This window comes from Epinephelus lanceolatus, chromosome 15 (genome assembly GCF_041903045.1).
Source record: "Epinephelus lanceolatus isolate andai-2023 chromosome 15, ASM4190304v1, whole genome shotgun sequence".
NCBI classification, from domain to species: Eukaryota; Metazoa; Chordata; class Actinopteri; order Perciformes; family Serranidae; genus Epinephelus; species Epinephelus lanceolatus.
The window spans coordinates 44,246,831-44,260,049 of NC_135748.1; the positions used below are offsets into that span (position 1 = coordinate 44,246,831).

Consider the following 13,219-nt stretch of genomic DNA (forward strand, 5'->3'; position numbering starts at 1 on the left):
TTATGAATCAGACTGAATGATGTGTGCTGAGATGAAGGAGCAGGTGCAGAGCATACAGGGTCGCTTTATTCCAAGAAACTAATCTTTGTACATGATGAGGGACTGAAATGATGAATAAATTAAACTTTGTGTGTTTTTACATTTTGAAGCCAAAATGAGCAAACATGTCTTTTGGAATCACTACCTTAACTAGCTCGCTGCACCAGGAAGTGATGACTGAGAAACATTCTGTGGCAACGTCCCAGCTGTAGGTCAGAGCTGAAGGTCAGACTAACAACTCGATGAGGATCCAGTGGTCAGTTTGAAATGAAACATGCAACTTCACTACACTGACACTGACAGAGTTAAAGAAGTAAAAAATTCATCACACACTGTTTTTTCTGTTTCAGTCGAAGGAACCAAACTTTCCTCTGAGCTCGTACAGTCGTTACTGATTTACAGAAGAGGACGCCAATTTTCTTCTTCTTTGTTTTCCGTCCGGAGTCCTAAAGGCACGCTCCGTTTCTTCACTCGCCTGAACCAAAGACTGACGGAAGGGCAGGGCTAGATTTAAATATGATGAAATAAAAACATTTACACAGACAGACAGGTGACGACACGGCCACGTCGTCTCTGCTTGGCGACGACGGGACATGTTGAAGTTTAAAAATGTGGAGAGAGAAGAAGAAAACGCTCGCCAACAGGAAACCGTCTTCAGAAGAGCCGCGCTCCAAAGCCAAATGTCTGTTTAATAGCTTCAAAGTAGTATCTCTTCCAGCCCTCTTTCGTCCGCTCCTCCTCGTTCTCCGGGACGCCTCGACACTCCACCTTCAGTTCCGTCTCGCTGCTCCTGTCCAACAACATCATGGTGATGGTGGCGTAATGCTCTGTGGAGAACAAACACAGTCACATGTCACTTGTCACCTGTTCCAGAGACTGACACTACACAGAAGCGTCATCATCACATGCAGCACAGGGCCACAGGCTGGGATCAAACCCACGGCTGCTGCAGCCTCATGAGTCTGCACGCCACTGGGCGCCAACCGAGGCCTCATTTTTACATTCATGAATTCACCTCCTCTGTAAAAGGAGTCGTAAAGTGTCGCAGCCTTTATTTAATGGCCTCAGGTGAGATAAGAACACCTGTAAATACTGACCAATCAGAACAGACTGGGCTCTTAATCAGGGGGCGCGGCTTAAAGACACAGGTGGAAACAGGTGTTCAGAACAGACAGGATCAGGAAACCCTTAAATGTATGAACCTGATGATGACGTTAAGTGTTTAGTCACCACACAGACAGACAGACAGACAGACAGAGAACGTACCACAGGGCCAGTTGTTATATCTCCACTTCATCACTATTTTCTCATCAGGGACCTGACGGACAGAAGATCCATCATTAGGAAGTTTTCCATCTTTATTTGTACAAAAACAAATCTTTGTAATGTTCGACTCACCAGCTCTGTGAATTCACCAAAAACGTTTCCGTCCAGCAGACGAAACTTTCCTCCTCTCTCTCCATCCACAGACGCCGGAGCGTGTGTGAACGCCTGGACCATCTGCACGTTCACCAAACACAAACACTGTCATACTGATCACATGACCACACATCATATCTGAGCTGAGTGACTGAAACATGAATGGGTGAATCTGAATCTGAAGTGACAGACGGTCAGACGTGTCTGATTCTGATTGAGTGCGGTCTGTGAGGTCAGAGTGACACTCAGGTGATGAAGCTGACCTCCTGGTTGAGGAAGACTCTGTACAGCTCAGCTGGTGAGGTGAGGAAGGTTTCTCTCATGCTAAATTTACAGGTGGGGATCTTGACGCCGGTGTTGATGGGAGCAGCCATGCTGCCTGAGGAGGAGATCTGTTCAGGAGGAGATGAAGATGAAGGTGAGGTCACTGCTGATGTCACGGCTGATGTCACAGTTACTGAGGAACAACAGCTAACGTCTGACAAACCTGAGTTTTATCCAGCTTGGCTTTGGACTGTGACGTGGTCGGCGGTTTGGCCATACCGTTGGCTGTCGGCAGGATCATCCCCTGTGTGAACTCTGGAATTAAATAAGAAACTTTATTTAAACAGGAAGTCTCAATGAGATGAAATCTGATGCCCCGCGGTCACAGAACACAGACAGGAAGTGAAGTCAGAGAAGAGACAGAGAGCAGACACAGCAGAGGTCTGATGTTTCTCTGAGGGGATGAGGAAACAAAGCAGGGGGAGTCGTCTGTACCACTTCTACTTTACAACATTTTATTAACACAGGAAGTTCACTTTACATGCTTTTATTCTGAAACTCTGTCAGATAACTGTGGAGGAAGTTTCTCCTCATCACTGTCAAAATAAATCCTGTTCACACAGACAATTGTGGCACGGACATCTCTGAATTATTGTGCCAGATTTAAGGTTAAAAACTTTCTTACTTCTGTTTGAAATGAACTTTTTCACATGTGGTAAATTTATATTTCATTTGATTTCTGTTGGTTTTTATCCGCCATCATATTTTCCACACAACACTGAGTAGCTGATAAAGAATACGACCCAGAATCCTCTCTGTGAACCTCAGTCCCCACGGGGTCCTCCAATCACAACAGTGCACACTAACACAGCCGATCCCTGACCATCCTGCACCTCCTTCTTGTCTTCTTCTGTGGCATTGTTTAAGAGCTGCTGACACGTATGTTATGTGTCACACTACGCTGTTGTGCGATTCTATGATGGACGAGGGGGAGGAGGAAGAGGAGGAGGAGAGCAGCTCACAGAGATGCTCCTTCAGCTTTGGTTCACACACAGATTGTAATTCTGTGGGAAACAGTGAACACTGGTGATTCTGAGCTCTGAGTCTGAGCCAACGTCACAACTGTCTCTGTAAATAATCGAAACACAACACGTGCCACAGTGTTTGAGAACAGCTGACGTGTGTCACAGTGTTTGAGAAGAGCTGACATGTGTCACAATGTTTGAGAACAGCTGACATGTGTCACAATGTTTGAGAACAGCTGACATGTGTCACAATGTTTGAGAACAGCTGACATGTGTCACAATGTTTGAGAACAGCTGACGTGTGTCAGTGTTTGAGAACAGCTGACGTGTGTCACAGTGTTTGAGAAGAGCTGACATGTGTCAGTGTTTGAGAACAGCTGACATGTGTCACAGTGTTTGAGAACAGCTGACATGTGTCACAATGTTTGAGAACAGCTGACGTGTGTCACAGTGTTTGAGAACAGCTGACGTGTGTCACAGTGTTTGAGAACTGCTGACGTGTGTCAGTGTGTCAGAACAGCTGACATGTGTCACAGTGTTTGAGAACAGCTGACGTGTGTCAGAACAGCTGACATGTGTCACTGTGTTTGAGAACAGCTGACGTGTGTCACAGTGTTTGACAACAGCTGACATGTGTCACAGTGTTTGACAACAGCTGACGTGTGTCAGTGTGTCAGAACAGCTGACATGTGTCACAGTGTTTGAGAACAGCTGACGTGTGTCAGAACAGCTGACGTGTGTCACAGTGTTTGAGAACAGCTGACGTGTGTCACAGTGTTTGACAACAGCTGACGTGTGTCAGAACAGCTGACGTGTGTCACAGTGTTTGAGAACAGCTGACGTGTGTCAGAACAGCTGACATGTGCCACATTGTTTGAGAACAGCTGACGTGTGTCACAGTGTTTGAGAACAGCTGACGTGTCAGTGTTTGAGAACAGCTGACATGTGTCACAGTGTTTGAGAACAGCTGACGTGTGTCACAGTGTTTGAGAACAGCTGACGTGTGTCACAGTGTTTGAGAACAGCTGACGTGTGTCACAGTGTTTGAGAACTGCTGACGTGTGTCAGTGTGTCAGAACAGCTGACATGTGTCACAGTGTTTGAGAACAGCTGACGTGTGTCAGAACAGCTGACGTGTGTCACAGTGTTTGAGAACAGCTGACGTGTGTCAGTGTTTGACAACAGCTGACATGTGTCACAGTGTTTGACAACAGCTGACGTGTGTCAGAACAGCTGACGTGTGTCACAGTGTTTGAGAACAGCTGACGTGTGTCAGAACAGCTGACGTGTGTCACAGTGTTTGAGAACAGCTGACGTGTCAGTGTTTGAGAACAGCTGACATGTGTCACAATGTTTGAGAACAGCTGACATGTGTCACAATGTTTGAGAACAGCTGACGTGTGTCACAGTGTTTGAGAACAGCTGACGTGTGTCACAGTGTTTGAGAACTGCTGACATGTGTCAGTGTGTCAGAACAGCTGACATGTGTCACAGTGTTTGAGAACAGCTGACATGCGTCAGTGTTTGAGAACAGCTGACATGCGTCAGTGTTTGAGAACAGCTGACATGTGTCACAGTGATTGAGAAGAGCTGACATGTGTCAGTATTTGAGAACAGCTGACATGTGTCAGTGTTTGAGAACAGCTGACATGTGTCACAGTGTTTGAGAACAGCTGACATGTGTCACAGAGTTTGAGAACAGTTAACATGACATCAGACATTTAAGGTCCCTATAAATCCTGCAGGACTGAGGTATGATGTCCTCTGATGATGTCACCTACAGAGATGTGACGACCACTGACAGACAGGCAACTGATCCTGACTCTTCTGTCTGACTGAGTCTGACGGACTGTTCCTTTAAGATGGCGTATGTATCACTCACCTGTCTTTAAGAAGCCCACGTAGCTGCCCAGAGCCTCACGGACCTTCTCTGCTCCTTTTGTCTTCATCAGGTCGGTCAGAGGCGTCTCAGGTTCGTCTTTATTCAGGGACACAGAGATCTGGACACAGATTACACGACAGGCTTCGTTAGCTCCTCCTCCTCCACGCACTCACACTCACAGCAGATTTTTCACTGAACTCACATCTAGATCCTCCATGTCATTCTCGTCAGACAGGTTTGGAACCTCGATGCTTCCTTTGTATTTCACTCCTGATTTGGACTCTCCTGTGAGACAGATGGGACACAGACTCTTATCAAAGAGACAAAGGACACCTGTCCTCTGTTTGACTGTCCTCTGTCTGACTGTCCTCTGTCTGAGAGCAGAGCACTGTCACATGTTAAGCCACGCCCCCCTCACCTGTCCAGGTAGCTTTCAGGTTCCACTCGTAGAAGAAGATCAGTTTCCCTTTGCGGTTGTTGATGGAAGCCTCTCCATCCAGCTTGCTGACCTCCGTCACCTCACACCTCCCCTGGTCATTCTCCACACTCAGACCCAGCAACAGAGATTTTAATTTGTCCGATGACCAGTTTGTTGCATCTCGTTCAGTCCTGAAAGTCCAGATGACCAAAGACAGGTAAACACACCTGGATCTCCTGTGTCTCTGTCTTTAACAGTGTGTCTGTATCTTCACACAGTGTGTCTGTGTCTTCACAGTGTGTCTGTATCTTCACACAGTGTGTCTGTGTCTTTACGCAGTGTGTCTGTATCTTTACACAGTGTCTGTATTTTTACGCAGTGTGTCTGTATCTTCACACAGTGTGTCTGTATCTTTACACAGTGTGTCTGTATTTTTACGCAGTGTGTCTGTATCTTTACACAGTGTGTCTGTGTCTTTACGCAGTGTGTCTGTATCTTTACTGTGTCTGTGTCTTTACGCGGTGTGTCTGTATCTTCACACAGTGTGTCTCTATCTTTACACAGTGTGCCTGTATCTTTACACAGTGTGCCTGTATCTTTACACAGTGTGTCTGTATCTTTAGACAGTGTGTCTGTATCTTTACATGGTGTGTCTGTATCTTTACAATGTGTCTGTATCTTTACACAGTGTGTCTATCTTTACACAGTGTCTGTATTTTTACGCAGTGTGTCTGTATCTTCACACAGTGTGTCTGTATCTTTACTGTGTCTGTGTCTTTATGCAGTGTGTCTGTATCTTTACACAGTGTGTCTGTATCTTTACACAGTGTGTCTGTATCTTTACTGTGTCTGTATCTTCACACAGTGTGTCTTGGTCTTTACACAGTGTGCCTCTATCTTTACTGTGTCTGTGTCTTCACACAGTGTGTCTGTGTCTTTACACAGTGTGTCTGTATCTTTACTGTGTCTGTGTCTTTACGCAGTGTGTCTGTATCTTTACACAGTGTGTCTGTATCTTTACTGTGTCTGTGTCTTTACGCAGTGTGTCTGTATCTTTACTGTGTCTGTGTCTTTACGCGGTGTGTCTGTATCTTCACACAGTGTGTCTATCTTTACACAGTGTGCCTGTATCTTTACACAGTGTGTCTGTATCTTTAGACAGTGTGTCTGTATCTTTAAGTGGTGTGTCTGTATCTTTAGACAGTGTGTCTGTATCTTTACGTGGTGTGTCTGTATCTTTAGACAGCATGCCTGTATCTTTACACAGTGTGTCTGTATCTTCACACAGTGTGTCTGTTAGGGTTGTCACGATACTAAAATTTCAAACTCAATATCGATACCCAGGAAAATATTCAGTACTCAATATCATTTTCGATACAGCAGCAAAAACACAACAACTAGAAACAAGATCTGTCCATACAAATGTATTTATCTACAGCCCTGTTTATTTTCTGTGCTTCTGGTGAATTGGCACCATATTTTTGTTGCTGATCAAATAGAGTTGGTAGTTTAGGCTCAGGATGCTCCTGTTTCTACCTCACTATGTGATCAGAGAACCAGGGGTTAGGGGAGAAACCAAATGTTTTTTCAGCTTCAATCTGTGACTTTACAGTTAACATAACTTTCAGACACACATAATTATGTTGTCCTGTTAAACTAACATTGTCTATTAATGTTACAGATGGGCATGACTGATAAAGTTTACTGCTTAGCTCCCACATTAACGTTAGAAGTTATATTTTAGTTTGATGCTGGCGACACCAGCTGCTCAGCTGCTATTGAGGGGAGGGGCTGTACCTGCCGTCTGCAGCGTGCTGTGTTCACTTCACTAAATATTACCAAAGAGCGCTTTTTCCTTTATCATTTTTGACCAAAACTGGCTGCTCTGATCCTCCTGCAGCTGCGCTGGTCATATTACAGCAACAGAAATGTGCGCATACATGCACAGCGACGACAACAAGCCGGGTTGCAGCGAGGGCTCTGTGCCTGCCAGACACTGCCTGCACAGCGCGTGTCCGTCAGACCCGTCACACGCACCCGACAGGTGCTGAGGTGGCGTGCACTGTTAGTATCGATACTTTTGCAAATTACACTGTGTCTGTATCTTAACAGTGTGTCTGTATCTTTACATATCTTTACACAGTGTGTCTGTGTCTTTACACAGTGTGTCTGTATCTTTACACAGTGTGTCTGTGTCTTTAGACAGTGTGTCTGTGTCTTTAGACAGTGTGTCTGTATCTTTACATATCTTTACACAGTGTGTCTATATCTTTACATATCTTTACAGTGTGTCTGTGTCTTTACACAGTGTGCCTGTATCTTTACAGTGTGTCTGTATTTTTACAGTGTGTCTGTGTCTTTACACAGTGTATGTGTATTTTTACACAGTGTGTCTGTATCTTTACAGTATGTCTGTATCTTCACACAGCATGTCTGTATCTTCACAGAGTGTGTCTGTATTTTTACACAGTGTGTCTGTGTCTTTACACAGTGTGTCTGTATTTTTACACAGTGTGTCTGTATCTTTACACAGTGTGTCTGAGTCTTTACAGTATGTCTGTATCTTTACACAGTGTGTCTGTATCTTCACACAGCATGTCTGTATCTTCACAGAGTGTGTCTGTATTTTTACACAGTGTGTCTGTGTCTTTACACAGTGTGTCTGTATTTTTACACAGTGTGTCTGTATCTTTAGACAGTGTGTCTGTATCTTTAAGTGGTGTGTCTGTATCTTTAGACAGTGTGTCTGTATCTTTACGTGGTGTGTCTGTATCTTTAGACAGCATGCCTGTATCTTTACACAGTGTGTCTGTATCTTCACACAGTGTGTCTGTTAGGGTTGTCACGATACTAAAATTTCAAACTCAATATCGATACCCAGGAAAATATTCAGTACTCAATATCATTTTCGATACAGCAGCAAAAACACAACAACTAGAAACAAGATCTGTCCATACAAATGTATTTATCTACAGCCCTGTTTATTTTCTGTGCTTCTGGTGAATTGGCACCATATTTTTGTTGCTGATCAAATAGAGTTGGTAGTTTAGGCTCAGGATGCTCCTGTTTCTACCTCACTATGTGATCAGAGAACCAGGGGTTAGGGGAGAAACCAAATGTTTTTTCAGCTTCAATCTGTGACTTTACAGTTAACATAACTTTCAGACACACATAATTATGTTGTCCTGTTAAACTAACATTGTCTATTAATGTTACAGATGGGCATGACTGATAAAGTTTACTGCTTAGCTCCCACATTAACGTTAGAAGTTATATTTTAGTTTGATGCTGGCGACACCAGCTGCTCAGCTGCTATTGAGGGGAGGGGCTGTACCTGCCGTCTGCAGCGTGCTGTGTTCACTTCACTAAATATTACCAAAGAGCGCTTTTTCCTTTATCATTTTTGACCAAAACTGGCTGCTCTGATCCTCCTGCAGCTGCGCTGGTCATATTACAGCAACAGAAATGTGCGCATACATGCACAGCGACGACAACAAGCCGGGTTGCAGCGAGGGCTCTGTGCCTGCCAGACACTGCCTGCACAGCGCGTGTCCGTCAGACCCGTCACACGCACCCGACAGGTGCTGAGGTGGCGTGCACTGTTAGTATCGATACTTTTGCAAATTACACTGTGTCTGTATCTTAACAGTGTGTCTGTATCTTTACATATCTTTACACAGTGTGTCTGTGTCTTTACACAGTGTGTCTGTATCTTTACACAGTGTGTCTGTGTCTTTAGACAGTGTGTCTGTGTCTTTAGACAGTGTGTCTGTATCTTTACATATCTTTACACAGTGTGTCTATATCTTTACATATCTTTACAGTGTGTCTGTGTCTTTACACAGTGTGCCTGTATCTTTACAGTGTGTCTGTATTTTTACAGTGTGTCTGTGTCTTTACACAGTGTATGTGTATTTTTACACAGTGTGTCTGTATCTTTACAGTATGTCTGTATCTTCACACAGCATGTCTGTATCTTCACAGAGTGTGTCTGTATTTTTACACAGTGTGTCTGTGTCTTTACACAGTGTGTCTGTATTTTTACACAGTGTGTCTGTATCTTTACACAGTGTGTCTGAGTCTTTACAGTATGTCTGTATCTTTACACAGTGTGTCTGTATCTTCACACAGCATGTCTGTATCTTCACAGAGTGTGTCTGTATTTTTACACAGTGTGTCTGTGTCTTTACACAGTGTGTCTGTATTTTTACACAGTGTGTCTGTATCTTTACACAGTGTGTCTGAGTCTTTACAGTATGTCTGTATCTTTACACAGTGTGTCTGTATTTTTACACAGTGTGTCTGTATCTTTACACAGTGTGTCTGAGTCTTTACAGTATGTCTGTATCTTTACACAGTGTGTCTGTATTTTTACACAGTGTGTCTGTATTTTTACACAGTGTGTCTGTATCTTCACACAGTGTGTCTGTATTTTTACAGTGTGTCTGTGTCTTTACACAGTGTGCCTGTATCTTTACAGTGTGTCTGTATCTTCACACAGCGTGTCTGTATCTTTACACAGTGTGTCTGTATCTTTACACAGTGTGTCTGTATCTTTACACAGTGTGTCTGTATCTTTACAGTGTGTCTGTATCTTCACACAGCGTGTCTGTATCTTCACACAGTGTGTCTGTATTTTTACACAGTGTGTCTGTGTCTTTACACAGTATGTCTGTATCTTTACACGGCGTGTCTGTATCTTTACACAGTGTCTATCTTTACACAGTGTGTCTGTATCTTTACAATATGTCTGTATCTTCACACAGTGTGTCTGTATCTTTACACAGTGTCTGTCTTTACACAGTGTGTCTGTATCTTTACACAGTGTGTCTGTCTTTACACAGTGTGTCTGTATCTTTACACAGTGTCTGTCTTTACACAGTGTGTCTGTATCTTTACACAGTGTCCGTCTTTACACAGTGTGTCTATATCTTTACAGTGTGTCTGTGTGTTTACAGTGTGTCTGTGTCTTTACAGTGTGTCTGTGTCTTTACACAGTGTGTCTGTCTTTACACAGTGTGTCTGTGTCTTTACAGTGTGTCTGTGTCTTTACAGTGTGTCTATCTTTACACAGTGTGTCTGTATCTTTACACAGTGTGTCTGTATCTTTACACAGTGTGTCTGTGTCTTTACAGTGTGTCTGTCTTTACACAGTGTGTCTGTGTCTTTACACAGTGTGTCTGTATTTTTACACAGTGTGTCTGTATCTTTACACAGTGTGTCTGTATCTTTACAGTATGTCTGTATCTTTACAAAGCGTGTCTGTATCTTTACACAGCGTGTCTGTATTTTTACACAGTGTGTCTGTATTTTTACACAGTGTGTCTGTATCCTCACACAGTGTGTCTGTATTTTTACAGTGTGTCTGTGTCTTTACACAGTGTGCCTGTATCTTTACAGTGTGTCTGTATCTTCACACAGCGTGTCTGTATCTTTACACAGTGTGTCTGTATCTTCACACAGCGTGTCTGTATCTTTACACAGTGTGTCTGTATCTTCACACAGTGTGTCTGTATCTTTACAGTGTGTCTGTATCTTCACACAGCGTGTCTGTATCTTCACACAGCGTGTCTGTATCTTTACACAGTATGTCTGTATCTTTACACAGCGTGTCTGTATCTTTACACAGTGTCTGTATCTTTACACAGTGTCTATCTTTACACAGTGTGTCTGTATCTTTACAGTATGTCTGTATCTTTACACAGTGTCTGTCTTTACACAGTGTGTCTGTATCTTTACACAGTGGGTCTGTCTTTACACAGTGTGTCTATATCTTTACAGTGTGTCTGTGTGTTTACAGTGTGTCTGTGTCTTTACAGTGTGTCTGTATCTTCACACAGTGTGTCTGTCTTCACACAGTGTGTCTGTGTCTTTACAGTGTGTCTATCTTTACACAGTGTGTCTCTATCTTTACACAGTGTGTCTGTGTCTTTACAGTGTGTCTGTATCTTCACACAGTGTGTCTGTCTTTACACAGTGTGTCTGTGTCTTTACAGTGTGTCTATCTTTACACAGTGTGTCTCTATCTTTACACAGTGTGTCTGTGTCTTTACAGTGTGTCTGTCTTTACACAGTGTGTCTGTATCTTTACAGTGTGTGTGTGTCTTTACAGTGTGTCTGTCTTCACACAGTGTGTCTGTGTCTTCACACAGTGTGTCTGTATCTTTACACAGTGTGTCTGTATCTTTACAGTGTGTCTGTATCTTTACAGTGTGTCTGTATCTTTACAGTGTGTCTGTGTCTTCACACAGTGTGTCTGTATCTTTACACAGTGTGTCTGTCTTTACACAGTGTGTCTGTCTTTACACAGTGTGTCTGTATCTTTACAGTGTGTCTGTGTCTTTACAGTGTGTCTGTCTTCACACAGTGTGTCTGTGTCTTCACACAGTGTGTCTGTATCTTTACAGTGTGTCTGTCTTCACACAGTGTGTCTGTGTCTTCACACAGTGTGTCTGACTTTACACAGTGTGTCTGTATCTTTACACAGTGTGTCTGTGTCTTTACACAGTGTGTCTGTATCTTTACACAGTGTGTCTGTGTCTTTACACAGTGTGTCTGTGTACAAAATATTTTGTCAGAACCATGAGTCCAATCATCAACATGAGCAGAGAGAGGAGATTCTGCTGAATGTGATGATGTCACTCTTTGGTTTGTGATGTCAGAAGTGTGAGCGTAGCAGCAGGTTAGAGATCGGGTCTGTAATGGCGCCAGTCGGTGGAGTTTTTTTTTTGAACTTTCAGGCTCTCTGTGTCAGTCTGATTGTTTCCATGGTAACATGTCTGTGACGACACTAATGTTCCCACGTTGTGATGTATGAGTCATGTCTGTTAAAACACTGAGTTTGTTCACATCATTGTTTAATGAGATCTACAGCTGCTCCACACTGTGACGTCACCACGCCAGCTCTGTCCTATTATAAAATATGAGACACGTCATGAAACTGTGATGTCATAAATTCTAAACATTAACGCAGTAAAGTCTCACGAGCTTTGAATGGTTTTCTACGTCACAGTTTGTCGGTCCGGCCTCAGAGAGGTCAGCTGTGTTCACACCGACCTGCCGTTACCGTTTCTCAGTTTACGTTGTTTTTGTTTTTTTAATTTCAGATTAACCTAAAGTCGGTTTGATGAATCTGACGAAACTCACCGTGGTGATTATCGGTGTATTTATTGTGACGGAGCTGCTGTGACGAGTTCCGCCGTTGATCTTTAACGTCACATTAAAAAGAATAATAAAATCAGATGTGAGATTGTTTTGTTGTTGTTCATCAGACATGTTTAAATAAAGATAAATACACATTAACGACGTGTCTGTGCTGAAATATTCACACTGTGTTGATCGGACACACGGTGTGCTGTTAGCATTAGCATCAGGACCGTTAGCCTCATTAAAACTCACCAGTGCCAGTTGTTGACGTTAGTAGCGTCAGCTCTCTCCTCCACGATCCACCGAGGGTCTCCTTCTCCCCACTTCGCCATGTTCGGTCCGCCGGTTCACTCTGTGACTGTGAGATTCCGCGAGCTGCTGCTTTACCGGTCGCTGTCCCGGTGCACGTTGTTTCTAGAAGCCTCTGGCTGCTGCTAGCTTCTGCTCTTCTTCTTCTACTGCTGTTTAACGGAAGGTCAACACCGCCCCCTGCTGGACCGGAGACTTCTTCCTTCCTCTTCTTCTTCTACTGCTGTTTAACGGCAGTGCATCACAGCCCCCTGCTGGACTGGAGACTTCTTCTTCTTCTTCTTCTTCTTCTTCTACTGCTGTTTAACGGAAGGTTGACACAGCCCCCTGCTGGACCGGAGACTATTTCTTCTTCTTCTTCTTCTTCTTCTTCTTCTTCTACTCCTGTTTAACGGAAGGTCAACACCGCCCCCTGCTGGACCGGAGACTTCTTCCTTCCTCTTCTTCTTCTACTGCTGTTTAACGGAAGGTCGACACAGCCCCCTGCTGGACCAGAGACTTCTTCCTTCCTCTTCTTCTTCTTCTTCTTCTTCTTCTTCTTCTACTGCTGTTTAACGGCAGCGCATCACCGCCCCCTGCTGGACCGGAGACTACGTCTTCTTCTTCTTCTTCTTCTTCTTCTTCTTCTTCTACTGCTGTTTAACGGCAGCGCATCACCGCCCCCTGCTGGACTGGAGACTTCTTCTTCTTCTTCTTCTTCTTCGTCTACTGCTGTTT

At 43.7% G+C, this 13,219-nt stretch overlaps 1 protein-coding gene across 1 annotated transcript; it reads right to left on the reverse strand.

Annotated features, from left to right (window-relative positions):
• Positions 1-47: 47 nt before the first annotated feature.
• On the reverse strand, positions 48-12,720 carry LOC117267408 (activator of 90 kDa heat shock protein ATPase homolog 1). Its single transcript, XM_033643304.2, has 9 exons — positions 12,446-12,720; positions 5,048-5,238; positions 4,832-4,914; positions 4,630-4,747; positions 1,946-2,037; positions 1,722-1,850; positions 1,438-1,539; positions 1,306-1,357; positions 48-866 (listed from the first exon to the last, which is right to left on the reverse strand). The coding sequence occupies exons 1-9, from the start codon at positions 12,523-12,525 to the stop codon at positions 694-696; spliced, it is 1,020 nt and encodes a 339-aa protein (XP_033499195.2). The 5' UTR covers positions 12,526-12,720; the 3' UTR covers positions 48-693.
• Positions 12,721-13,219: the final 499 nt, after the last annotated feature.

Excerpts from the sequence above, each read along its gene's own strand:
- LOC117267408 (XM_033643304.2), bottom strand. The coding sequence starts at position 12,525 with ATGGCGAAGTGGGGAGAAGGAGACCCTCGGTGGATCGTGGAGGAGAGA. Across the intron at positions 4,748-4,831 it reads ATGACATGGAGGATCTAGAT|ATCTCTGTGTCCCTGAATAA; the intron begins GTGAGTTCAGTG and ends ATCTGTGTCCAG. Across the intron at positions 867-1,305 it reads ATATAACAACTGGCCCTGTG|AGCATTACGCCACCATCACC; the intron begins GTACGTTCTCTG and ends TGTTCTCCACAG.